The sequence below is a fragment of the Verticillium nonalfalfae genome, assembly GCF_003724135.2.
Source record: "Verticillium nonalfalfae strain VnAa140/NRRL 66861 chromosome Unknown scaffold_4, whole genome shotgun sequence".
NCBI lineage: Eukaryota > Fungi > Ascomycota > Sordariomycetes > Glomerellales > Plectosphaerellaceae > Verticillium > Verticillium nonalfalfae.
This window is the reverse complement of record NW_021167229.1, coordinates 235,044-260,522: the sequence shown is the minus strand read 5'-3', so window position 1 is coordinate 260,522 and position 25,479 is coordinate 235,044. Positions and strand designations below refer to the sequence as shown.

Here is a 25,479-nt window from a genome sequence, read left to right as displayed (position 1 = left end):
GCTCGTCAGAGGGAGAGCGCCGTCACTGTCGAGCCAGGTTCTCGGGATGTACGCCTCCCTCGTGGTTCGAGGGGTTTTCTTTGTGTCTGTGGTGAGACATCATCACCGGCCGGCGACAAGCGTTGTGGGTTCCCCCGCCGCATGTAGAATGGCCCCCGAGACACACAAAGATGACATTTCTGCTGCCCTCGGGCCCATGCTGCGGGAAGGGGAAAAAAAAGAGTCTTTGATCTCTGGTGTGATTCGGACGGAGAGTAAGATGAAGTGGGAAGACGGGCGCCCCATCTATGACATGACGGCGACTGCAGGTATTTGGCGTCGGCGATACCATCATCAGTCTTGGCGCGAGGGAGCCAGGCCGACTTGCGTGCTGCTACACTGCCGATTCGCCATTTCGTGGCGAGATACCGTGGCGGCTTGAAAACAACACACAAGTCCGTTGTTCCGACCGAGCGACAAAGCCCCCCTCCCCCCGTTCAAGGCCCTTCAAGGCCCCTCAAGGCCCCAAAAATTGTCCTTTCTCATGCATTATCGGATATTACTGACTCAGAAGTGGCCTAGCTAGCAAAGCATCTGGGAGGAGCCCCCCCCCCCATGATGATGAAAGAAATAGGAGGGGACGCTCTCGCTCTCGGTGCCTCGCGATCCGAACGCCTGGAACCAACCAGTCCTAGACCGGGTGCTGGCGTCTGCGAGGCTGTCCCAGGAAAGTCTAACGCAGCCCTCTTAGCCTCCTCGCCTTATTGACAGGAGGCTTCTAGGCTCATCTCGAGGCCCAGGTCCAGCTCCAGGTCCGACTCCAAACTCCAAGACCCAGTCCCTTGGGCCAGGCACTGTCAACAACGTCGCGTGGTTCTCGCATCCATTGTTCTCCCTGGCTCTGTCACAAAGGACGCCTCGCCCCGCAACGAAGTCCCCCCCACCCCCCGAGATGGATCATAGCCATTTCAGCTTCGCAATGTGGTCGACCTTCTTTCTGCTAGCCTTGACAAAGCCCAGTGCTTTGAGCTCGGCCAGGCCCTGGTAGAACAAGACCAGCGCGACCCTCTCGCTGTGGCCTCCACCAGCTCGAACGCCAGCCGCGTCTTCAGCTGCCGCTGCCGGCCCAGGACCTTCGACGGTCTCGCCCTCGTCGGCCTCGTCGCCGACCATGGCGAAGAAGGCCGCCCACAGGTCGGCGACGTTGATGAGGCTGCCGCCCTCGAGGTACAGATGATACAACAGCGAGGTCACGGGCAGCGTCGTCGAGAGGCCGTCGCCGTGGCCCCGGCAGCAGTCGCACGCAAGATAGTCATGGGGTCGCATGAGGCTCCTCTCAAAGACGACCCTCGGCCGCGGCACAAAGACGTCGCGGTACGGCATCTTCGACTCATACAGCCACGCCTCGTGCAGGAAGCTGTCGGTCGCCGGCTCGCAGTGCGCCGCACCCTGCAGCAGCGACGCCACATTGTCGACGACCTTGGTAAAGGCCTTGTCGGCGTCCGACAGCGCCGCCGAGTCGCGGCTCAGCTGCACCTTTTGCGCGACGACCGTCGTGCGGAGGATCCTGCTGCTGCCGCTGTAGGAGCTGCGCAGCGTGTTGCCGTCCCTCTGCGCTGCCGACAGGAGCTCGCGGGACTCTGAAAGGCAGGCTTCGAGGGAGGACGCCAAGTCTTGCGCCTCCTGGGACTCGCTTTTCCATTCCTCGAGCCCGAGGTCTTGGTCGCCCTGGCCTAGCGTCTGGAGCAGGCTCTCTACCATGCGTATAAAGTCGGCCGGCTGCAGACGTTTGATGTTGGTCAGGATGCCAATGTCCACCGACGACAGGTCGATGCCTTCGGCGACGGCTTTCAGATACAGCTGCGAAAAGGTCTCCTGGTTGGCGCCTGTGCTCTTCAGCAGAGCCAGGGACCGGAGTAGCCGAGCTGACCAGGCTCTCCTCTTGCTCGGGATGTCAAAGATTTGCTCATACAGAAACGCATCGTCTTGAAGGGCCGACTTGGCAAATTGGAGGTCGCCCGTCTCGACGGCGTCTTCGACATGGCGGCGGAACGAGGGTAGCGAGCGGAATGCCTCGAGGTGCTCGGGCTGAACGAGCTCGCTGTTCAATTCATTGTCCTCGACGGCAAAGATACTCAACGGGTTGGCGTAAAAGTGACACATGTATGCGTACTTGAGTGAGCTCAGGAACGACTCGATGCTGGTGACCTGATCATGCTGCCTGTCGATGAAATGCTGCAGAAGCGACGAGCCAAGACGTAAGGAGACGTCTGCTCCGGCAACAGAAGGCTTGAAGATCTGCTCGAGGATGGTCGACGTCTGGACGACGTCGAACTGCGCACCGTACAAGAGCTGGCACGTCGATTTGAGAAGCCGCGCCTGGAACAGCTCGACCGACGTCGCCACGCCGAACAGCAAAGTAAAGGGAATGTCCGTGAGCCACGAGCTGAGCAGGTCGTGAGCGGAGACGCACTCTGTCTTGACAATTCTTGCTCACCTGAAAAGCACAATCAGATCCGACAGCAGACCGCCGTCGAAACCCTCGCTGTCCTGGAAAGCAACGAAGACGTGACGGCACCCGTGTGCCTTGACAAACGCAGCCAGGCCCTCGAGGTCATAGTTGAGATATTTGCGGCCCTGTCCACGTCAGCAGCAGGCCGCATACGCTCGCCAAAATAGAAAGAAAAAAAAAAAAAAAAGATGAAGCACAGAGCGGCCGACTCACCCCCTGCCCGAAAGACACCTCGCCGTCGTCGTCCCCCTCGTCATCGCGGGCCGTCGCATCCCTGACGACCTTTTTCAGCGCCGCCTTGAGGTTGCCCACCTCAGCGGACCGCAGCCTGACGACCCTGCTCCTCGGCTCGCCGCCCTCGAGCCTCGCGCCGAGCTGCCGGAACAGCAGGTCCTGCGACGCAATGTTGGCGCCCGTCATGATGAACGCAGCCGGCACCTGGCGCGGGTCCCCGTCCGCCGCCGCCGCGCGCCCCGCGTGCCGCCCCCAGGCAAACGCGGCCACCTGCCCCAGCGTCGCCGAGTTGGCGTCGCGCAACATGGTCTGCACCCGCCCCTCGATGCCCCGCCAGCTCGACCGGAAGAGCCTCTCGCGGAGGCGCACGCACGCGGGCGCCTCGGCCCCGTTCAGCAGCGGCACAAACCAGGAGGGCTCGTCCTCCGCGTTCGCTGCTTGCCGACCTGAGTCGGGCCTGCCGCCATCGTCGTCGGCGTGCCCGGAGCGGTGCGCAGAGGCCTTCTGCGAGGTGCGCCGGCGCTTGGGGGCCCGCTCGGCTGAGGCGCCTTCTTCTCGGGGCTGGAAGACGTAGGCAGCTTGGTGGTCTTCCTGCTGGAAATGCGGATCTGGCATGGCTGCTGTGTCGGCCATGACGGGGTGACGTTCGTTGGATGAGGTGACAATGGTCCGTCGATGGTGAAAGGACCGGTGACGTTGAATGGAGGGTTGGAGATGAGACGCGGTTGAGGCGCGTGGGGAAGCACGGACTCGAGGTGCACAGTTTTACGTCACCGAATTGGCACCGTATGGTCCCCTTGCCTCGCGAGCCCCTGAGCTTGTTGCTTTTCCCTGCTCAGCCTGGCCCATGATCATGTCTGCGCTGCCTGTCAAGACGAGTTGCATCGAGACGTCTAGCAGCAGGCTTCCGTCCGAACAGTTGTTGTGCCTCACCTAGGCTCCTCTGTTTCCTCGGTCACTCTGGCCGGCGGCTGATGCCCCTCTCGACGACACCGATTTGGTGAGCTCGATAGATCAGAGTTGAAGCCCAATTCTAATGAATGCATCGATTTCATAGCTATATGGTTGCAATCTCGAGACTCGTGAAAGAAGCCCAAATCCCTTCCCCCACTCGCTCTCTCTGTCTCTCTCTTCTCTTCGAACCAGATGGTCATGATGGGAACCCTTCTCCCTCTCGTCCCTCCCAAGCTCTGCGTCCTCTCCAAGCCCAAACCAGCCCCAGACCGATTCGCAGAAAGAAGAGCCCACTGAAAAATCCCTCCCTCTTCTGATTCGTCCTGCTTTGCGCACTCCTGTTCGTATCTCGGCGTGAAGACTCTGTACACACGGGGCCTGCGCCTGCTTGTTCCTGTGCCTGCTTGCCGTCCATCCATCCATGGTCTCCCAAGGGTCATAGATGGACCTCGTGCACTGGAGTGAACCAGGAAGAATGTAGATTCGAAGCGTCACCCGGTCGCCCTGACAGCAGGCCCATCCTCTCTTCTCCGTTCCAGCAGCGCGGCCCCTGTCAAGGAAATGAAGAAGAAGTAGAAAAAAAAACACATAGTTGTTACAAACTCCGGACATACGCCTCCCTCCCCCAAAGCGAGAGAAACAAAGCCACTTTTTGCGATCCGATCTCTTCATGTACACCGGCGGAGCATGACGCGTCCAGCACTATAGCCACAATGGCTTGGCAAGAACCGCCCGGCTGCCCGGATGTTGTTATCGTTGTTGTTGTTGCTGTCGTAGATTCAAGACCCGTCAACATGCGCCACGCTTTCATGCCTCTGCCTCGACCTCCTTGGGAGCCTCTGCTGCAGCATCCTAGCGAGATCGTTAGTTTCCGCAGTTGTACACGTTGGCGACGCATAGTACTTACAGCATCGGCTGTCTTCTCTGGCGTTCCCTCTGGCTTCGCCTCGGTCTCCTCGGTCGCCTCGGGTGTCGACTTCTTCGCCTCGGCCGCCTCCTCTGACTTGGCGTCCGCCTTGGCCTCGTCCTTGACGCCGTTAGGCTCGGTCTTCTTCTCCGTGGTGCCGTTGACTCCGTTCGCTGTCGACGGGGCGGCTACACCGTCCACGGTGCTGAGGATCTTGGTCCACTTGTCCAGCAACGCCTGGGAGCGAGACTTGAAGTTGAACTCGGCCTCCTTGGGGATGGAGTCGAGCTTGAGGATCGCCTTGAGTACCTTGTTGATCTTGGTCGCCCGGATGATTGAGACCTCGAGGTCGGGGAAGCTCTCCAGCTTGCTGATATACTCGGACATCATCTTCATCTCGTCCTCCTTGGGGATCTGCTCGCGGGTGAGGAGGCCCTTCTGGAGCTTGTGGCGGAGGAAGAGAACCTCGCGCTGCGGTGGCGGTCAGTGATCGGTCGAGCGGGAGGGGCTGGCGCCGGACAACATACTTCCTTGCGTTGGTGCTTCTCTTCGGCACTCAGCTCCGGCTCTTTGGGTGCCTCCTTCTCCGCCTTCTTCTCAGCGCCGTCCTTCTTGGACTTGGTCTTTGCCGGCTTGGCAGCAGACTCCTTTGCCGCCTTGGGCGTGGACGTTCCATTGGTGGCCTTGGGCGTAGAGGACGTGGTAAGCTTGATCTTGGGCTTCTTAGCCGAATCCGATCGCTGGGGAGTCTGTTCTCGGGTCAGCGCACGACTCCACGGACGACATGTCGTCTGCTTTCTGTTGCTTACCGCCGCCTCCTCGGCCTTGCGCTTCTTGCTGGAATTCGACTTTGCGGGGACTTCGACATCCTCCACCTCCTCGTCGTAGGCATCGGCCATGTCGACATCCTCCGTCTCGGCGACGGCGACGGAAGCTCGCTTCTTCTTCTTGCTGGCGGCGGCGGCGGCGGCGGCATCTTCGGCGGCAGCCTCCTTGGCAGCCAGCTCAGCGGCGTGCTCGTTCAGCAGGTCCTTGTAAAACTCGAGCGAGTTTTGCTCGACGGCGAGTTCGAACGCTGCCTCGAGCTTCTTGTTTTTGATCTTCTTCTCCAGCATCTCGGTGGCGAGCTCACTTGAGAGCTCCTGAAGGAACGAGTTGGGCACGTAGGAGCTGACAGACGATCAACGGTTAGTACAGCGGGACATGCGACTGTAGCCTCGGCAAGGGAGGCGCAGGGCCAAGGGCGATAGTCAAGGACTCACAATTCGTTGGTGTGGAGGTACATGACGGGGAAAGTACGGTCTGCGACGCGCTTGCCGCCATCGGCAAAGTCCTCGCGATAGGTGCCGTCAGCCTGCAGGCAGGTCACGGGACGCTTGGGCTCGGTGAGGCTCGGGGGCAGCATGTCCTCGTCGGCAATGATGACGGGCCATTGAGGGTGGCCCTTGAGCTTGACGAGGTAGTGCTCGCCGGGCTTCGCGTCGAGGTGCAGGATCCTGGCCTTGGAGCCCTTCTTGTTGAGCTTCTTGCCCTTGGCCTCGGCAGCCGAGGTAGACTTGCGACGGCCCTTGGACTTGTCGCCGGCGGGCGTGTCGAGCACGGCCGACTCGTCGGCAGCGGCCGCGGCCGAGTCATCATCGTCGGCGGCCGCGGTGGCATCAGCATCCTTCATTTCGGCATCGTTCTCCTTGTCGTCTTTATCTTGCGCGCTGGCGGCGTCGATGGGCTTCGCATCAGAATCCTTGGCATCCCCTGGTACAGCAAGTCAGCAAGCCGGATTGACGCGCGATGGTGACGTGCAGGTGAACAGTGTGTCGTCACAACATACCCTCGGACGCCTTCGCGTCAGCCTCGGCGGCAGGGGCGGCGTCGCTATCCGGTGCCGCAGCAGCTTCTGCGCTCTCCGCCTCGGGCTTCTTGGCCTCGTTGTTCTCTGACGCGGCGGCAGCAGCGGGGGCTTCGACCGTCTCGTCGGATGCGACAGGCTTGTCAACAGCGTCTTCGGTCGCGGGGACCACGGTGGTGGCCGCCTCCTCCTTCTTCTCGACCTGCTCGGGAGCAGTCGCGGGCGCGCCGGCGGCGTCGTCAGACATGGTGATGATGCGCGTGTATATATGGGTGGGTGAGGAGAGAGAAAGAAAGAGGTGTGGATTGGTGCGCGCGTTACGAAAGGCGTGACAGGATTGGTGATGACAGGTGTTGAGGCGCGACTTGAAGAGCGAAAAAAAAGGGTGTTGGAAAGTGGACAAAGAAATTGGGACGCGTTATTGGACGCGAGGTACGTGTTGAGTAGAGTCGAGATGATGCGCCTGATGAAAAGAAGGCGCAAATCTGATGGTTGTTGGCAATGGATGGGCAGTCACCTCGTGTGTTGCGTGTTGCGACGTCAAAGATGTGGTGCGTGGAGTGGCAGACGAGAAAAAGGCAACCGGGGGGGAGAGGTGGGCTGGGTTGGTTTGGTTTGGTTTGGATTGGATTGGAGTTGGGGGGGGCCGATTGGATGGGCATGGATTATTACATTGAACCTGGATCGGGCTAGGAAACTCAGGTCTTGGAGACGGAGACAAGAGACACGAGCGAGAGAGAAAGCAGCTGGCCAGCCAGCGAGTAAGCCAGACGGAGCTAGGTGAGCTCCCCTTTGCCGTAGGTACCTTGGGTAGGTAGGCAAGGTAGGCAAGGTAGGGTACACCACGAGCATGAGCACGGGCTGCTGAGTGCCTTCCTCTCCTCCTTCTCTCACCTCGTCCTCGTCGCTTTGCTTTGCCTCTTACCTGACCTGACGCGAACGTGGTGGAGGCATGACGGCAACAAGGCAACGACACGTGACCTATTGGATCGCACAACACCGACTTGCGCGGATCCACTTGAAAAGGTTTCGTACCTTAGGGACCTAGGTAGGTAGGTAGCTAAGGTCGAAAGAGACAAGGAGCCAGCAAGCGAACCTCTCTCTCTCTCTCTGCCCTTCCTTGCCTGGGGGCCTCTTGCCCAGCCTTGCCAGCCTGTCCACTTGCTTGTGCCCTGTTCACCCTGTCGGCCTGTCGGTCGTGTTGGCCCTGATGCGTGGGTGGCTGGTGGTCGAAGAACAAGTGTGCTGCCATGTCGTCACCCACCCCTCACCCTTTGTGGCGTGGTCGTCGTCGTCGTGGATGGATCCCCGAAACTCGCTCGCCCTTGAGCAATCCTGCCGTCAGCCATCCCTCCCAGCCCACCAGTACACAACCCAGGACCTGCACAACTGGGCTTTAGACGCCGCAACCCCTCTCGCGCATCAGGAGATGCCCGTGTGCTCTTGGATATAGAAACGCAGAATTGACATTGGACCAAACTTGCCAGTGCTGAAATTACCCTGCCGTCCTCCGTCCTCTCTACTGTACACCGGCCAAACCAAGGCGCCGAGTCGTGGCATTTTTCTTTCCTTGTCGTCTTCTGCCTCTTCCTCTCCTCATCCCCACCACCCTTCCCCTTCGCTGCTTCGTCTATTCGTCGTCGTCCTCCTCCTCCTCCTCCTCGTCGCTGTCGTCCACGTCCATGCTCTCGGCGGCAACGACGGAGAACTCGCGCTCCTGGTCCACACCCGCGTAGCTGTCGCTCATGAGGAAGAGCTTGAGATCGTGCTTGCCCGCCGTCGGCACGATGAACTCGAGCTTGCCGGTGAACGACCGCCCGACCGTCACGCGCTTGATGCCGAGCACGCTCTTGGTGCTGTCTTCGCCGACGACGAGCCACCAGCTCTCGAGCTTCTTCGACGGGTAGAACGGCGCGTGGACCGTCGGATCGAACTCGTCGTCCTCTTCCAGTTGACGCTGGATCGTCACGTTGATCTGTGAGGGCTCGCCTGCTTGGATCTCGTCGCCGTCCACAATCTCGTGCTCCATCTCAATATCGGGGTACTTGTCGTTGGTAAAGTTCGCCGCCTGTGCCAGCTGCGCCTGCGAGAGACCGAGGCGCTTGACGAGCGCCGCGTAGTCGGCGTTCTCGTCTGGGTTCATGGCCTCCATGAAGTCGAAGATGTCCTTGATTCTGCCAAAACGACGGTGGTTAGCTTCTTTTCCATGGCCAGACGCAGGCGCCGGTACGTACCCAAACTCATTCGCCGCCTTGACAACCTCGGGCGAGAAGTGAGGAATCTGCTTCAGAGGGCTGTCTCGGTCCCACATGCCTTGGACAACCATCTGAGACATTTCCATTGCGCTCATGGCGTTGAGGTGTCCGTCCGACGACAAGACGTCGACCGTGGCACTGAGCAGGCTGAGGACCTTGGAAACAATGATCTCCTGGTCCTTGGACAAGTCAATAGGCAGCTGCATCCTCGAGAAGTGCGCCTGGAGCAGCACGAATGCCTTGAAATGGGGCGAGTCATAAGCCGGCTGCGACATCTTGACCGGCACTCGGTCGTAGATACGGCGCAGGATGCCATCTTCGTGCCGCCTGATTTGAATCGTTTCGAACTCTGTGGCCGACGTGATAATCTCGAGGATGCCCTTGAGCTTTGTCCTCGCGCTGAGTGACAACAAAAATGTTTGCATCGTAATGTACGAGATGTTGTAGTATGCCGCGATCATGGCAGCGTTCTGCGGCAGGACCGAACCATCGTCGTCATCCAACTCGATGATCTTGGAGTCCTGAAGTTCCGTGAGCGTCGTCTGGATCAGGTCAGACATGTAATCGTTGAGACCGTCTTGTGTAGTGTCTGTAAGGTTGTAGAAGCTGGGATTGGCCAAAAGCCTACGGTAGAAATAGGTGAAGGTCGTCCAGTTGATCGCATCCTCGCCGTTCGCAATCAGCCTGGTGCTAATCTCTGTAACAAAAGCGTCGTGAAGGTAGTTGTGGAGATGAGACTCGACCGGCAGAGCTTCGTTGAGGAACTTCTTGTAGAACTCACGCTTCACACCCGGTACCATGAGTACGCCACGACCTCTGCCATCCTTGGAAGGCTGAAGCGCCTTACCGAACATGTGCAAAACTTCGCTTAGGGAGTAGTCGACATATCGATGTTCGCGGCCTTCGAAGTACTGAGTACCCATGACAATGACCAGGTGGGCGGTGCAGTTGAGCTCCCAGCAGACATCCCTTGACGCTACCAACACTTGAATGGCACCGTGGTTGTAGAGATGCTTCACAATACGCTTGTCGCTGAGGCTGAGAGCCTCATGATAGTAGCCGATGCCATGAGAAAGGGCTTCGGCAAGGGCCTCTTCATCAATCTTGTCAAGGAGGGGCTTCATCTGTTCGGCATCGGCGTGCAGGAATCGATCTTCGTCATCATCCGCAAAGCAAGCGGCAAGCAGATCGCGCGTCGTGGCTCTCGTTTGCTTGCGGCTCGGAACAAAGACGATTGCAGGCTTGTCGGCAGACATCTGATTAATGGCCAGGTAGGTGGGCTTGGCCATAGCCAGCATCAGCGACGGGAAATGGGGTGTGTTGAAGGACTGTATGTGAAGTTCGAGGGGGACCGGGCGGACATGCGGGCTGAAGTTGTAAATGTCGTGCTTCTTTGCATCAATCCACTCGCCCAAGTCCCTCGCGTTGGCGAGGGAGACACTGAGTGCGACGATTCGCATGGGAAGCTCGGTCTGCATCCTGATGTAGTGCATCCTCGAAACGATAACTTCGTAGATGTAGCCCATGGAGCCGCCGAGAAGGTGAATCTCGTCGGCAATGAACAGCGCAACCTTTTGAACCTCGGCGCGACGCTTCCACTGGCGAGAGAGGACATCCCATTGAATGGGGGTGGCGAGGATCAGGTCGCTAGTCTTAAGAATCTTAAGGTCAGTCGCCGTCTCACCCGTCAACTTTTCGATAGTCTTGCCGCCGCGCAGGGAGCCAAGCTTCTTGCGCCAGTCCTCGAGGCGAACATCAACGAGCTCTTGGTATGGGGCAATGTACACAGCAGCGCCGCCTTGCTCCTCAGAGTCTACCTTTTTCGACCAGTGGCGCAACAACGCGAACTCTGCGCAGACAGTCTTGCCACTGCCTGTAGGGGCACCAACAAAGACGTTTTGGTCGCTGTCGTAAAGGGATTTGAACGACTGCGTTTGGATGCGGTTGAAGTGGCTCCAGTCAGGATACAGGTTTGCGTACTCCTTGACCTTCAAAGCAGACACTGGCAGTGGCTGAAGGTCTAGCAGTTCCGTGTGAGGCGGGAACCTCTCAGGAAGAATAAGCTTGTGGAACGAAACGGGAAGCCTCGTCTCCGAGTGCATCCAGCGATCAGAAATGACGGAGATGAAGTAGTTTGGCGGCATCGGGTCCGTGATAGGCACAGTAAAGTCGACGATGTGCTCATTGGATTCCGACTCGGCGTACTCCTTACGCAAAAGAAATTGATCATGGAAGAGAATATCTTCGCCATCGCAGTCTTCCACAACAATCCAGAAGCCCTCAGCTGGTCCGTGAACATCGTCGTCCCACTCGAAGTTGGGCGTGATGCTCAGCTCGACGCGCAGCATTGATCGTGTCAAAGGCTGTACTTGAGCCTGAAGTTCGAGTCTTGGGAACTTTGCCACGAGAGAGCAAACAGTCCTTCCGGCCTTGGGCATGCCCAAGAGCTCGCCCATGCGCGGAGGGTCAAGGTCAAAATAACTGCTCCATGAGACCTCGATCCTCTCGGCCTTCTGCACAATCTCTCGTGGGCACGAGGGAAACTGGCGAAGCGGAGACATCGTCGGCCACATGCGCTTCTCAGCCATTTTGCAGAGATCCAGAGCAGTCTTCGAGACCGAAGCCCATCCCTTCTTCAGCGTGATCTCAAAGATAGCGCGGAGGATACGACCAGCTGATTGAGTCACGTATACCATGTCTGCCATGAGTGCAAGACCATCCAGCTTGAGTCGAGAGATATACGCCTGCAGTAGAACGTTGATCTTTGCGTGCGGCTCCTCAATACTCTCTTTGACAGGGATGGGAACGCGGCCCAACAGTTTTGCGAGTTCAAGCTTCTCATCTTGACGCACCGGGATGTACTTGAATTCCGCACTCAAGGAGAAAACGCGGAACAGCTCGATAGTCGTGATGGATGGCTGGATGAGGTTGTTGTAGGTCTCCATCGAGCCGTGGGTGATGTAGTAGTGAGACGCAATGCGACCAAGTTCAGTAGCTTGAAGTTTGCCTGTCTTCTCGTCATACTTGACGAGATTGGACTTTCGGAGGACAGACGCCGCAGAGTGGATAAGGTCGACTCTCTTTTGCTCAAGGGCCTCATCGTCTTCATATTCGGCACCAACTTGGTAAAGACCGGGTGAGCGGAGCATGCGTACAAACAGATAGCTGTAGCCGAGCCACTCAACACCTTCGTCTCGTGAGCGCACATTGCCTAGAACAATCTCGGCGTTGAGATTGTCAACCAATTTGCTGACCATTTGACTTTCGATCGGTAGTTGTTGGTTGAGGAGCGAGAGGTAGTACTGGATTTCGTTCTGTGTTGTGATAATGATACCCTCGCCATATGTGTCGAACTGTGGTCGGCCTGCACGGCCCAGCATCTGCAGGACATCCTGGGGGCTCAACTCTACCCAGCTACCCTTCTCAGGTGAGTAGATCTGAGTGCCTTTGATGATAACGGAATGTGCGGGAAGGTTGACACCCCACGCAAGGGTGGCTGTGCAAACCAGAACTTGAATGGCACCTCGGGCAAAAAGATCCTCGACATCAGTGCGGTCAATTCGGCTCATACCAGCGTGATGGATGCCGAATCCGTAAGGAAGCAAGTCCTTGAGCTCCTTTTCAGTCGCCTGGCTCGAAGCTTCATTCAAAACCTCACGACTGCCAGCATCGTGACGAAGAATATTGTTGATAGTGTCCATCTCCAGAGCCTTGTCGCGAATATATCTTGCCGTCTTGGCAGTCTCCTTTCGCGAGTGGACGAAGATGAGCATCTGGTTTCGGTTGGTACCTACGTGCTCCATAACTTTGTTGTACGTGACGTCGTTCATCGTCTTGAGTTGCTTGATTGCCTTGCGATCGGTCACGCCAATGAACTCTTGCCGGAGAGGACAGGGTCGGTAAGAGCCGTCGAAGTGGAACAGGCCCTTCGTGGGGTCCACACGGAGGAAGCTGGCGACATCTCGGTAGTTGGGCAGCGTTGCGGACAAGCCGATCAAACGGACAGGCTCTCCGGTTTGCTCGGTTTTCCTGATGGTTCTGCTTATAATGCTCTCGAGAACAGGGCCACGGTCATCGTGAAGCAGATGGATCTCATCAATGATGATAAGTCGGACCAGATTGGTGTAGCTTATGTCGGTAGCTTTTCTTGTGATGACATCCCACTTTTCAGGAGTCGTGACGATGATCTGCGTCTCAGCAATCTGTGCCTTTGTGAGTTGACGGTCACCCGTCAACTCAGAAACTTTGACACCGTATGGTTCGAGTCGCTTTCCAAAGTTTCCCACCTGTTCCTGCACCAGGGCCTTCAACGGCGCGATATACACAATTTTGAAGGAGTCCAAGTCGATATCGCCGGTTTGGGCGTTGCGGTGTTTGCCTAGCTCGCGCAATATCGTCAACATGGCCACGTTGGTTTTGCCACTACCAGTGGGCGCACAGATTAGCATGTTTCCATCATCTCCAAAAGCCGTTGGGAAGCATTTCGTCTGGATACGGTTCAGAGACTTTGTCGTGCCAAAAGGGCCCCTTGACCATTCCGGCATGTCGGTGATAGGCACAAGCACTTCGTTGCGATCGGCATGCTTTTTGGGTGCTGGGACGTGAATTTCCTCGTATCCCTTGAAGGTCCTCTTGGTTGACCCTTCAGGTAGCCTGACCTTGGGGTTTGTCATGAGATGGTTGCCCTGGTCGAACACCAGATTCTCCAAGTTGATGAGTTTGCGCGGCTGCAGTCCCCCGCGGAGCTGACCTTCGGCACGTTCGGGCTCGGCAGGCTTGCCAGAAGCAACACCGGCAGGAACATCAATATCCATCTTGATCTCCATCTTTCGAGACTTGTCCTCCGTTTTGCGGCCGTACTTCTCATTGAGAATCCACTGTAGACCTTCTGAGGCCATCTCGCGCTCCAGAGCTGCTCGCTGTTCGTCTGTATCAGCCTTGGCGTGTCGTGTCAGCCAGACGACCTTTTCCCGATTCTTGATGAGGAGTTGGACAAGGTTGTGGTGTTCATAGTCGAAAAGTTCCATCAAGTCGTTCTCAATCTCTCGAAGTGACTTCTCCTCGCCTCCCGCCTCGTCTGGCTCACCAGACAGGATTCGCAGCGATTCCGCAGCCTTGTCGACCTGCTCGTGATGATCGTCGTAGAGCTTGCCGATCTGACGCTGGAGCCAAAAGGCGTCGATGTCCCGTGCCGGTACAGTCGCTTCCTTCTCATCTTGCGCACCCTTGGTTCCTGCGGAATCGATCACCATCTCGTCATCATCGTCACCAAGATTGGTTTTCTTGTCTTCGCCAAGGATATCCTGGTCCTCCGCATCCTCTTCGTCTGCTTCCTCGTCTTCTGATGACTCTTCCCTGACCTCGTTCGCGATGCCAGCATGTTCGTCATCGTCCTCGTCCTCGAAGACAACAGCCACGCCCTGGCGGTCGTCCATTTCAGCATCATCTGCGCCGTCGGCTGCACCACCGTCCATGTCCTCATCTTCGTCCTGCGCGTCGTAATCGGTGATCTTCTTGCCAAGGTTGACCATCTCGTTGAACTCCTTTGGGCCCAACGCGACACCCAACATGTCGTCGATCTCCTTCTTGCGTTCGTTGTCTTTCAAGTCATCGTCTTTCAGAAACTCGAGGATAACGTCCGCTGCGCTCAGAACTGCCGATTGGGGTACATCGCCGAGGTTGTCGGCAACAATTTTGAGAATGAGTTCGTATGTTGCACGGGTTGCTGGCGTGCGCGGTCTGTATGTGATTCCCTCGATGGCGAAGTCGGCGGTCCCCAGAACGCCGGTCCCGCGCATCTGCCCTGCACCACCCTTCTTCTTCTGTTGTTCGCGTAGCAGCACGTCCTGTCCATCCTGCACCCTGCCCCGCTCGATATCAGGGACACCAGGTGCCTTCTTTTGTTTCGGCGCGCTGTCGCGCGCGACGCGATTGCCCATATCCCGGATGCTTAGCCTCCCAGCCAGCGACTCGGGGTCGCCGGTAGACTCGTCATTTCGTCTTGAAACGAAACGCTTGTCCGCCTGGAGAACCAGGTTGGACATGGCCGAGTATTTATACTGGGAGACATCGCGCTGTTGGTCCGACATCTTGGCTAGATTCGTGGGATGTCGTCTGCCATGGACCGATGTCGAAAGCGCCCTTGTCGTCTTACGCCGGAGTGTGTTGTGCTTGGGGCAAAAGCAGATGGCGCGTTGTGGTACGTCTTGTTGAATGCAGGTAACGAGTCGAGAAGCCTGAAAAGATGGATGATGGGTCCACAGTGGATGGTTGTGGCTAGTGGTCTATGCAGCGCGCGAAGTCACGTGCTCTGGCAACAAGTCAAGCCACAAGCACTCACTGAGGGTTGAGAAGAGTGAATGTGATGGTACGTCCTTGACAATTTGGCGGCCAATCTGCTGGATACATAAGTACTGGGAATCTATTGACATATTGACATATTCTGTGCGGCATCACCTGAGTTCGCAGCTTTTTCTCTGTAGCGTCGTCATTTGGTTCATCACGTCGACGATCGGATGAATGCTCGGACCTTGTTTACCGCATCATCGTCGTCTGAATCTGGCAGCGATACCATCAATAAGAATGGTACAGAATACCGAGCCGGAGGCTATTCGGCAAATAAAGTCGACCCTCGAGCCTTATATCAAGCCAAGGGAGCAAGTCTCTTACATCAGGCGCGTTCTGGCTCTCCATCTACAACGGCAACGCCAGGCCAACACACTACAGCGCCCGCTGTCACTGGTTCAAGCCAGCGACCAGGTTCAGCATCATCGAGAGACCCATGGACTGCAGCGGGATTACTTAAGAGCAGTTCGAGCCAATATAAAAGCACGCCAGGAACATGCGCAGCTGAGTGAAATCTCGCTGTCCGACACGGCTCCAGTCAGATACCAGCAGAGCTCGGCGGACCACTTGCGGGAACACCTCGCGCTCATCAAGCTACAACAGAAACATGCAAGGCTCGCAGCGATACAGAAGCATCTAGACACACTCACACAGCAGCCAGTAGCATCACCCAATTTCCTGAACCTCGAAGAGATTTACAATGACTCAATCGAACTGCCACAAGTGCCCCGCGAAGTGGTTGACAGTTTTGGTACAGACACCACAGCCGCCAAAGCTGACCTCACCGCTGTCGTCAACGAGATGGAAAAAGTGGTTTTGCGCACTAAGATTCTCCTACGACAAGAAGAAAAGCTCCTCAACATAGTGCGGGACCGCGTCGAACCCAGTAAAGACACTATCAGTGAGATGGCGAGGCTGCACGCTCTGAACGTCACACGGAATGAGCTCATCAACTGGATCGAGACCGAGCTTAGCAAGGCAACTGGTGACAATGCAGACCAAGACATTTCAGGAGAGCCTGCCAATGATGGGGTCGAGGCTGGTTCTGCAGACGTCGACTTGTCGCAGCAACTCGCTCAGGTGAAGGAGAAATATGCAAGCTACGTTGCGACGCGCAAGTCCCTTCTGACACTCGCCTCTCAACGCACACGCCCAACCATCAAGATCGGCCAAACATCGGAGACACCAAGGGTGGAAGAGATGGAAGATTTACCTTCATCTGCTGGACACATTGTGCTTCCCTACCTTGAGGATCTTCTCGATCTGTCACGGCAGCAAAAGGGCACGATCCAACAAAAGTCTCATATTAACACCATCCTGGCCCAGCAAGTCAAAGATACGAGACAAATTATGGTTCACCTGGCCGAGGAAAGCCAACTTCTTCCAAGCCACTCCATGCCAGCCGCCAAGAGAGGTAAATCGGGCTTTGATGAGCACATGTCAGCAGCTGCGTCAGACACACCAGACACAGTCAGTCAAGTCAGGCCGTGGGTGTATGCCGCGGACTCGGCAAAGATCTCCACGATGGAGACTGTAGCTGAGAAGGTCGAAGAAGGGCACCTGGCACTCGAGGAGTCTATGAAGGCTCTTCACAACGTTGAACAGCTCTTTGGACGGAAACGTCATGAACATGAAAGTATGACTACAGGCGACACCACAGAAGACGATATTTGGTTGACAGAAGAATCATCACGCAAGGCTGGAGCAAGGCAACACCCGGATGTTGCCGCATTTAAACGGGGTGATCGTGCTGACCCTTGGGCTGTCTTGGATGGTAAGCTGGGCCTTATGGGTTGACATGGCTGATATAGAGCGAGGAAAGCACAAAATCGCCATGATGATAATTGAGCGCTTTCAAATCAACCTTCGTAATTGTGAACTAACCCCAGTTTCCCCAACGCCTTCCAGTTTTGTCCTCGCATGACCATGCGACACCATCTCGATCAACTCCGGCCGGCCATGATTCCCGATATCCTGAGCGAAAGGTCAAGGATTGAAAGATGCTCGTCCGCACCGTCGACAAGCCGTTTGTCTACCTCGGAGAAGATGAGAACTATCTTGTTTTTCTGAACGTCAGGAATTGCCTCGTCGTAAACGATATGCTGGTAGAGCTATTGAGAGTCAGTTTTGCAGGTCTAGAAGTGGAGGTGTGAAGGCCTACTTGAGAAACAACCTGGCCTGCACTCCAGCCATCGGCCACCATCTCCTCCACGACTCCGGCGACATTCTGGTACGTGTCTCCGGACTTTTGAGGACGGATTGCGGTTGTCAATCTGTTGATCGTTGACTCAGGGATGACACCTGCAATATCTTCAATGATCTTGACAGTGATCGGTCTCTTGTCGACGTCCATAGACTGGTCCCCGTCGGCAATCTCCGTCGCCCCGACAAGTCGCGCGGCACTTTGCAGAAACGTGATAGCCTTTCGCAGGTCACCCTCGCAGCATTTGATCAGGGCATCAACAGCACCTTCTTCGAGCTCAACGCCCTCATTCTTCGCAATCTCTTCCAGCCTTCGCTTAGCGTTCCCCTGGTCCAGGCTCTTGAACCGGAACTTGCTACATCGACTGGCAAGGGGGTCAATAATGCGCGTGACGTAGTTGCAGATCAGGCAGAATCTTGTGATCTTGCTGTATGTTTCCATTGTACGACGCAGAGCGCTTTGCGCGTCTTGCGTCATTGAATCGGCCTCGTCGAGGATAATGATCTTGAAGGGAGGGCAAGGATATCGCTTCTTGTATTCGGCAGTCGGATTCGTCAATTGCATGCGTGCAAAGTTTTTGACCTTCTCGCGTACGATGGAGATACCTCGTTCGTCAGAGGCGTTCAGCTCGAGGACGCGGGTCTTGATGAGTTCGGGGCCATAGAGCTCCTTTGCAAGAGCGAGGACGGTCGAGGTTTTGCCGGTACCTGATGACAGTTAACAACCCCTATCGAGCGTGAAGGAATTCCATATTCATGTACCTGGCGGGCCGTAGAATAGCATATGTGGAAGCTTTCTGTCGTCAGCATCTCATTACATCGCGTTCCGAATCTCAAAGCCACGTACATTGGAGGCTTGCAGAGTGCGCTGCAGGATAGTCACAGTATGGTCCTGGGCTGTAACGTCGCTGAGGGTCTTCGGACGGCTAGAAATAATCATTATCGGGTTCCAAACGTAAACTCAGGACAACACATACTATTTCTCGACCCAGGGTTGCGCTCGTGGTGGCTGCGAAGACTTGTCCTGCTTTTGGGATGAAGCGCCATTGGCCGCTGCTTGCTTTCTCGCTTTGAGATCGAAGAAGCTAGCCATCGTGATTGTATTGGTGGAAAGGGGAGGCAGGAAGCGGTCCTTGGTGGTATCGTCAGTATCGTCCTGAAGAGAATCCGCGAGACTGGCAATGGTGTAGAAATCTAGTAGGTCGGAATTGACCCAGTTGACGCGTGCCAGAAATCCATTTACGCGTCAATTGGCCCCGCGAGATGCACCGATTGTGGCAGGGGTTGGGGTGCAAGGCAACGACGTGGATGCCTGCGTCAAGTGGAGGTGGGTCCACTCTTGGACACCTACTGTGCCGCCGTAGTTGAGATACCGTGGGCCAGTACTCAGCTCAATCAGTCACTGTTCGTGTGGTAAACCCCGGCCTAGGTAGGTACCTCAAGGTAGGTACTTAAAGCATCGTCCTTTCCGTTGGAGTAGTTGACTCTATGAGCCGAAGCTGCCTACTGTATGCCGTGCTACATGTAGGTACCCTGAAGGCTGGGCTACGGTGATCGGCGACAAAGAAGAATCAGCCTATGCTTTGCACAGGCGAGGCCTCCACCAGGAAGACCTTGATGACCCAGAAATAGAATGCTGTCATCTGTTGAGCACAGTGGTAACAAACGGCCGTGTCAACCGTGCATCGTGCGTTTGCGTCTCGTCTCTACCGATTGGATGTGGGGTATTCGTAGAGCATGTGACCTTAACCATCCTATCGTCTGCCTCATCATATTCCGTGTACACACGGCTTGATCTCTAGAAGGCTGTCGAGAACAGCTTCTCCTCCAGTTTACACTTACATGATATCTAATTTGCGAGGCTCATGGGGAAACTCTGTTGATCGATGCAACCTGGAGGCCTGTTTGATCAGGAAGCTATCTTGTCAGCCCCGCGCCTACCCCGCCAAACAGCTCCTGCCTCGACAGTTTTCCCTCTACAACCCATTACCGCCGGACTCGACCCGCCGTATCTTGCCTGCCACGACCTTCCATTCCGTGCTGCTGCCTGCGTACCCATGCAGGCACCGACCGTCCTTTCCGCGACAGATATATTTCGAACGCTTGAGCAAAGCTGCGACGCATGACACATACAGTACCTGGTCCTTACCCCCTCTGCGGACAGAACCAACCGTGCGTGACGAAAACACCAACTGGGCGTCAAAACCCTGAAAGCCGCTTGTCATGGCTGATCAGTCGATTATACGGATTACAAAGGTTCGCATCAGTCAATTCTAGCATCGGGTATGTGGCGCTGACCATGCTGTCCGTAGGAGCTCAGCGATCTCCAGCGATCCTCCGACCTCTGTACGAAGCGACACCTCTTCCCAACATCCCCAACGATTTGACTGACGTACAATATTATGAAGCACTCGCTGTGGCATGTAGAGATGTCGATGTTCGTAACGTGCGCGCGATGATCATCGGGCCAGCCGATACTCCGTACGAGTTCGGCTTCTTCGAGGTGGGTGCTTCAAGAGCTCAAGAACTAGCAAGACGTATCCTGTCACTGACCGTTTTTCAAGTTTGCTTTCAAGTTCAACAAAGGTAGCTCTCATTCTCAATGCCGGGACACGAGTAAAGTGCTGATGCCTTGCCTAGACTATCCGCGCAAGTCACCCCAGGTCACGGCTGTCACAACGAACTCAGGTCGCTGTCGCTTTAACCCAAATATCTACTCAACTGGCAAAGTCTGCCTGTAAGTTGTGGTCAAAATCTATCAAAAACTTGTTTCGCTGATGTTTACAAGGTCTATCTTGGGGTAACCATCCTGTGCCTGTTACTGTCTTCACCAACTAATGACAATGCAGCACGTGGCGTGGAGAACGGGGCGAGGAGTGGTCTGCAGCTCAAGGACTTGAATCAATCCTGCTATCGATCCAGAGCCTGATGTCAGGAAATCCCTACGAGAACGAACCTGGATTCGAGGAAGCGAACGATCCATCTGACAAGAAGAACCAAGAGGCATACGTGCAAAAGGTCAGTAATAGCGAGCTTGGTCATGGAGACAGGAAGACTGACGGGTTACAGATCCGCCATGAGACACTCCGAATCTCAGTAATACAGCGTATGGAACAATATCTCGGCCTCACCCCAGACGGCGTGGCGCTCGCATCTCAGTCTGCGGCCGATCATGATAGCCTCGAGCAAGACATGGATGACCTTGATGAGTCGTCGGTGCCCTTTGAACCGTTCAAAGACCTTTGCAAGCGTAGATTCCTCTGGTACTACGATTCCTATCTGGAGGCCATCCGAAAGGCCAAAGCAGAGGTCAAGGATCATCAGCCCTTCGTTCGCATGCCTTTCGAAGGTTCCAGTAATTCCATGGAGGGCAAGTTCAACTATACCGAGCTTGAGCGTCGTCTGCACAACATCAAGAGAGCCATCGATGCCGAGGTCGACGACTGGGCCAGGGAGGGCCTTGACGCCAAGAGGAGAGAGACTACCGTCAGTGTGAATCTGCAGCACCAGTTCGAGCAGATCATTCAGAATTTCAAGCGTAGGGACATACCCCACGACATACAACTGGAGGAAAACAACCCCTTCGTGTGGGTTATCACATATTTTGGCCGGCCCATGACCAACCTCGACGGAGGACTTTTCAAGATCAAGATTCACTTCAGTCCCAGGTTCCCTGACGAGCAGCCTCGCGTCAAGTTCAGCACCAAGATCTTCCACCATCGTATTGCGCTCGACGGCACGGCTTGCTACTCGCCAAACCCCATGAGAAAAGAAGATGTACTCACGCATATCGAGGCTGTCATTGATAACCTTGAGGAAGAGGACCCTGCTTACGATCCCCGAACTCTGGTAAACCTTGAGGCCAATCAACTGTACTGGAGTGGTGCAGACGGAAGGAGGAACTACAACCGCCGTCTGAGAAGATCTGTACAGCAAAGCACCGAGTTAGTGTACATGTTCTCAGATTACTAATGTCTCAGAACTGACATGATCTAGGGACTTCTGAGCGTTTTCACGAAGCCATTCTCAATCTTAGCGGGCCACGCTGCAGCTTTCTGGAGGATGGAAACTTGTACTTGGTTTGGGGACTTTGTGCATTGCATGGTCAAAGGACGAATGGCAGACCGTCACACATTATGAGGAACACCGTGGCGAAGACTAACGTTTGTATGCGAGGGCGTTTGGACCAGGCTTGGGGTAACATACCATGAAGGACAGGGAGAAAGGTCGCGATTGTTAGCTAGATTCCCCACCACAACATGGATGATTTGCATGATAACGGGGCGGGCGGACGGCGGCTGAGTACGGGAAGTGAGAGCAGGTGAAATTGTGCTCAGTGAGAGCGTCATGCAATCAAGACAATAGTGTCACAGCTACTCTAATCATGAAACCATCAAACATGAAATCGTCAACATGATATGGTGTCCTGCACGCAAGGTAAGCCTCATCCACAGCCTTTCCACGTCACATCTTGTTTCTGGGATACCACCCCTTCCTCAGCGCCGACCCCCCCGCGGCTTCTTGTTTTCCAGTTTGTCCCGGCCTGGCATATACGGTGCCGCAACGCCCACAAAGTCCGCCCTGTTCCCGTCGGTGCTGCCTTTGAATTCAAAGGCGCCGTCGGACCCCACAACCGCTGGCTGGCCCTGGTTCGGGCGGGCACGCTGCTCTGCATGTAGCTTGTCGAGCGAGTCGCCGACGACAGCGTACTGCGCCCAGTTAATGGGCGGACACCGTACAACATTTTGTGGACGCGGCAGGTTCTTCCATGGCTTTGGCGGTTCAGCGCTCTTGGGTTTCGACTTAGTCTTCGGCTGCCGTGGCGGGTCCCCGTCGACGGCGGATCCACCTGTCAGCGGCACGTCGCCTGAAGGCGCGGCTCCAGGTTCGTCGTCATCGTCGCTCTCGTCCTCGGAGGATGAGGAGTCGTGTGCCTGCGCCGTGGGGAAGAGGGGGTCCTGCTGGCCACGGATCTTGTTGGCAGTCAGATCGGCGAGAAACGCTTCGGGATCGGCGGCAGCCGCATCTTTTGCCGCGCCGAGAGCACGTATGTCGTTGGCCGCCCTCTGGCGCTGGAGCTGCAGGATGGATATGGCGGACTTGAGGGCCAGGACGTCAGGGTTCGCGTCAAAGTCGATCGGTTCGGGGCGCGGTGGGGGGATGGCCGTCGCTGCGGCGTCGGGCACGGGTTGGTTGTGGGTGAATGTCTGGCGACCTGCGGAGAAAGATGCGGCTGAGGAGGCGGGGGGCGGAAGCTGTTGCGGGTTCGGGAGCGGCGGAAGCTCGGTCGCGGGGAGTGTTGGTGTTATGGGACTTATTGGGGGACGGACTGGCGAGGTCGAACGAGATTGTGATTGTGGCGCGCTGCCTAATGGGTTTGCTGTTGACGGCGCTGTCGGTGGCGCCTGCGCCTGAGGTTGGCCTTGGGTCTGAGCCTGGGCATGTGCTTGTTGTGCCTCGAATGGTGTGGCTGTCGTGCGTGGGGACACGGAGTCAGTGGATATCGTGAGGCCAGGCATGGTATCAATGGGTGGTGGTCTGTGGTGTTGAGGGAAGGTGGTTGGTGCGGCGGCCTTGAGCGACGTCGGCTTCAAACGGGCATGGCGGGGTGAAGAGGTGGGGGTGGTCTGAGCGCAGGGGCGAGACCACTGGGTCATCACTGAATGGCGATGGCTGGCGCACTGGCAGGGCGCATTGGCTATGACACCCACACCTCTGGCAGCTGACAACGATGCAACATCTCCATCCCCCTAGCGAGGTACCTAGGTCTGGTAAGGTGTTCAGGACCAGAGTTCAGGAGATTCAACCAAATGCCTGTTTGGCGTACACTATTCTCAACTGTTTATTGAGCAAGGTTCACGGAGGATGCGGCTCATAGTGCGTCAACAAGAGCTGAACAAACACGCGGCAACAGGAATCCGGTCCAATTTATGATCCTTGGTGTTTTTCTCAATTCAGGCCTCGCAAAACCCAGCAGTCGGTGCCCCATGCAACGCACACTACAAGGATGGCCCGCATTGCACAGACTCCCGATGCAAGATTTGACGAGACCCGGGTCACCCATGTCATTCCTTTGGGCGGGCTGCGTCTGCCAGACCAGCAGCGAGCGCCTTGGGGTACGGCGTTTCCAACAAATTTACCAGATGGAAGCCCCAACACTCGAGTTGAGTGCATGCCACCTTGCTGATCAGATACAACCCAACATTGGGGATGATCGGCAGCGGCTAATCCGATATTTTATTCAACCGCGTGGCCAGCCAACGAGACCCTAGTGCCGCCTCACAGGGCCTCGATCTCGAAGCCGCTACACGCCATTTGCCTGTTCGGGGTGTTTCGCGTGTTTTTGCCATCGAAAATCCCGCCAGCGGAGGCGCCTTTTTGGGCGCTCATCCCCACATGTCAATGCCTGGCGAGGGTCTCGACATGGGTCCGTCACATGGAAGATGAGGAAAAGTAGGGGGGAAAAAGACAAGCCGCGCCCTAATTCCGCGAGAATGGATGAACAGGAACCAGTCGGACGATAGCCTGCCAAAGCCGATCTCTCAATTTTACGCCGGCCACGCCCAAGTCGATCGGTACGATTCCCATCAGCATGGTGTCGTCTGCTGCCCTGAGCGTTATCCAATTACAGGCTGACTTTGCGAGTTTTCCTTCTCTCTTGTGCCATCTGACCTCGTATTGATCTCAAGCAAACCCTCCAAAGAGTATGCCTGCCGGCTGGCCTGCTCTTGGCACAATATGCATGCTCGTTTATCACAAGTCATAATTCATATTAGACCACCTACCCACCCATGGATGTAGATATTACGCCAGGCTTCTTCGTAACAGATATGTGGCACATGATCTCGGCATAATGAAGATGGGCCAGCCAAGCCCAAGGAAGCGCCACCAACTACGATGCCCCAAGGAAGCTCGGCGTTGAGCGTCGAGGCGTGGGGAGCTGAGCGTTCCACCCCAGTCCATTTAGCGTAATGCACCTTCAGACCTCCATCCGAATCCTCTGTAGTCGAGCTCCGCCTATCGGTCTCGCACCAGTCGATTCGTAGAACACCGAGCTGTGGCTTGCGCGATTCAACAGACCCTGGGAAGGTGCCTGGTAGGTAGTCAAGATGATGAGTCGCGACTTCCTTTCCGTCCGATCAAAGTCTAGGTTTCCCCACTTGCCTCCCGTGGCCGTTGGAACACTCCCCCGGTTCATCTTTCCTCATGTCTCACTGCCACATGTAGTGCCCGTGGTCGTCCTCTCCCCCACCCCTCTCTCTTTGTCGATCTTCTTCAGAGACGCGTACTGGGAGCAAAGAAGACGTTTGACGTCCTTTGTTGGCGTTGGAAGCTATTGTCCTTCGTTTCAATATCGTTCGCCGAGACAGGTGCTCCTGGAAGCTGGGCTACAATTTCTGCGTTTCGTTACACTCGTCGCACCGACACGGTGCTGGCTTGGTTCATCACACTAGTATTCAGCACCACTGGAGCTCATCGCCGCCAGCGAGACGTCAAATTCGCCCTGTATCACCACACCGTCTTACAACTGAAAGCCCTCTTCAGCTATGGCTGTTTGATGTAGTAATCACTCGGACGAATCCCAAGAGCTGGAACCACTCAACTGCAGTTCTCTGCCTGCATGTTGACATCACCCCTGCGCAACGCACAACCAGACCTCATCTACTGGCTACACCGGTCATCCGAATTCATCGAGACAGATCTACTTCCACTGCCAACCAAACAATGCCTTCATTTGGCCGCTTCAAGTCACACATCAATACCCGGGACAATCTACAAACTGACACAGCGACCCAAAAGCCGGCGCTGCGAAATTTCTCTTACCCCACAACTCTTGGGCATTTCAAAATTCGAACATCGGCACCCAAGTCTGATCAGAGGCGTCAATCGTTTTCTTGGAACACATTCAGTCAAGCCTGCAACTCGTCGCCGCGCTCGCCTACGCGGCGCATCCTAGCTGTGCCTGACACTGACGGCTCCCTCTAGCACTGGGCAGCTTCTGGACAGCCGAACCGACAAGCAGAGGACCATTCTTTAGATTCCTCATTCTGCATTGGCGTGGACTACAACACCCTTACAGGCGCCGACACAGCGACCTCAGTGGACGAGTATCGTCGAAGCAGTCTCTCCAGCAAGGAGACCACGAGTCTGCAGCCCTCATATCGGGAGCCTTACGATTTAGAGGGTCGGAATTCATCTGAGCCTCTCCTGCCTCGGTCTCGCCGGAGTTCATCTGTTCAGTTCC

The 25,479-nt window shown here is 56.0% G+C and overlaps 7 protein-coding genes across 7 annotated transcripts; 2 read left to right on the top strand and 5 right to left on the bottom strand.

Annotated features, from left to right (window-relative positions):
* Positions 1-936: 936 nt before the first annotated feature.
* D7B24_005973 (uncharacterized protein) lies at positions 937-3,358 on the bottom strand (the record flags this gene model as incomplete). Its single annotated transcript, XM_028640116.1, has 3 exons — positions 937-2,425; positions 2,477-2,616; positions 2,705-3,358. The coding sequence occupies 3 exons, from the start codon at positions 3,356-3,358 to the stop codon at positions 937-939; spliced, it is 2,283 nt and encodes a 760-aa protein (XP_028498980.1).
* Positions 3,359-4,486: 1,128 nt separating this feature from the next.
* Positions 4,487-6,679, bottom strand: D7B24_005972 (uncharacterized protein; the record flags this gene model as incomplete). Its single annotated transcript, XM_028640115.1, has 6 exons — positions 4,487-4,531; positions 4,587-5,057; positions 5,114-5,335; positions 5,396-5,756; positions 5,849-6,338; positions 6,415-6,679. 6 exons carry the CDS (start codon positions 6,677-6,679, stop codon positions 4,487-4,489), a joined length of 1,854 nt encoding a protein of 617 aa, XP_028498979.1.
* A 1,383-nt stretch (positions 6,680-8,062) lies between these two features.
* Positions 8,063-14,776, bottom strand: BRR2 (DEIH-box ATPase; the record flags this gene model as incomplete). The annotated part of the gene is made up of 1 exon (XM_028640114.1): positions 8,063-14,776. The coding sequence occupies one exon, from the start codon at positions 14,774-14,776 to the stop codon at positions 8,063-8,065; it is 6,714 nt and encodes a 2,237-aa protein (XP_028498978.1).
* A 493-nt stretch (positions 14,777-15,269) lies between these two features.
* D7B24_005970 (uncharacterized protein) lies at positions 15,270-16,829 on the top strand (the record flags this gene model as incomplete). The annotated part of the gene is made up of 1 exon (XM_028640113.1): positions 15,270-16,829. One exon carries the CDS (start codon positions 15,270-15,272, stop codon positions 16,827-16,829), a length of 1,560 nt encoding a protein of 519 aa, XP_028498977.1.
* A 146-nt stretch (positions 16,830-16,975) lies between these two features.
* Positions 16,976-18,327, bottom strand: RFC2_1 (Subunit of heteropentameric Replication factor C (RF-C); the record flags this gene model as incomplete). Its single annotated transcript, XM_028640112.1, has 5 exons — positions 16,976-17,143; positions 17,194-17,942; positions 17,997-18,027; positions 18,082-18,160; positions 18,212-18,327. 5 exons carry the CDS (start codon positions 18,325-18,327, stop codon positions 16,976-16,978), a joined length of 1,143 nt encoding a protein of 380 aa, XP_028498976.1.
* Positions 18,328-19,457: 1,130 nt separating this feature from the next.
* On the top strand, positions 19,458-21,206 carry D7B24_005968 (uncharacterized protein; the record flags this gene model as incomplete). Its single annotated transcript, XM_028640111.1, has 7 exons — positions 19,458-19,490; positions 19,547-19,580; positions 19,643-19,737; positions 19,799-19,820; positions 19,875-19,971; positions 20,084-20,252; positions 20,304-21,206. The coding sequence occupies 7 exons, from the start codon at positions 19,458-19,460 to the stop codon at positions 21,204-21,206; spliced, it is 1,353 nt and encodes a 450-aa protein (XP_028498975.1).
* A 524-nt stretch (positions 21,207-21,730) lies between these two features.
* On the bottom strand, positions 21,731-22,891 carry D7B24_005967 (uncharacterized protein; the record flags this gene model as incomplete). Its single annotated transcript, XM_028640110.1, has 1 exon — positions 21,731-22,891. One exon carries the CDS (start codon positions 22,889-22,891, stop codon positions 21,731-21,733), a length of 1,161 nt encoding a protein of 386 aa, XP_028498974.1.
* Positions 22,892-25,479: the final 2,588 nt, after the last annotated feature.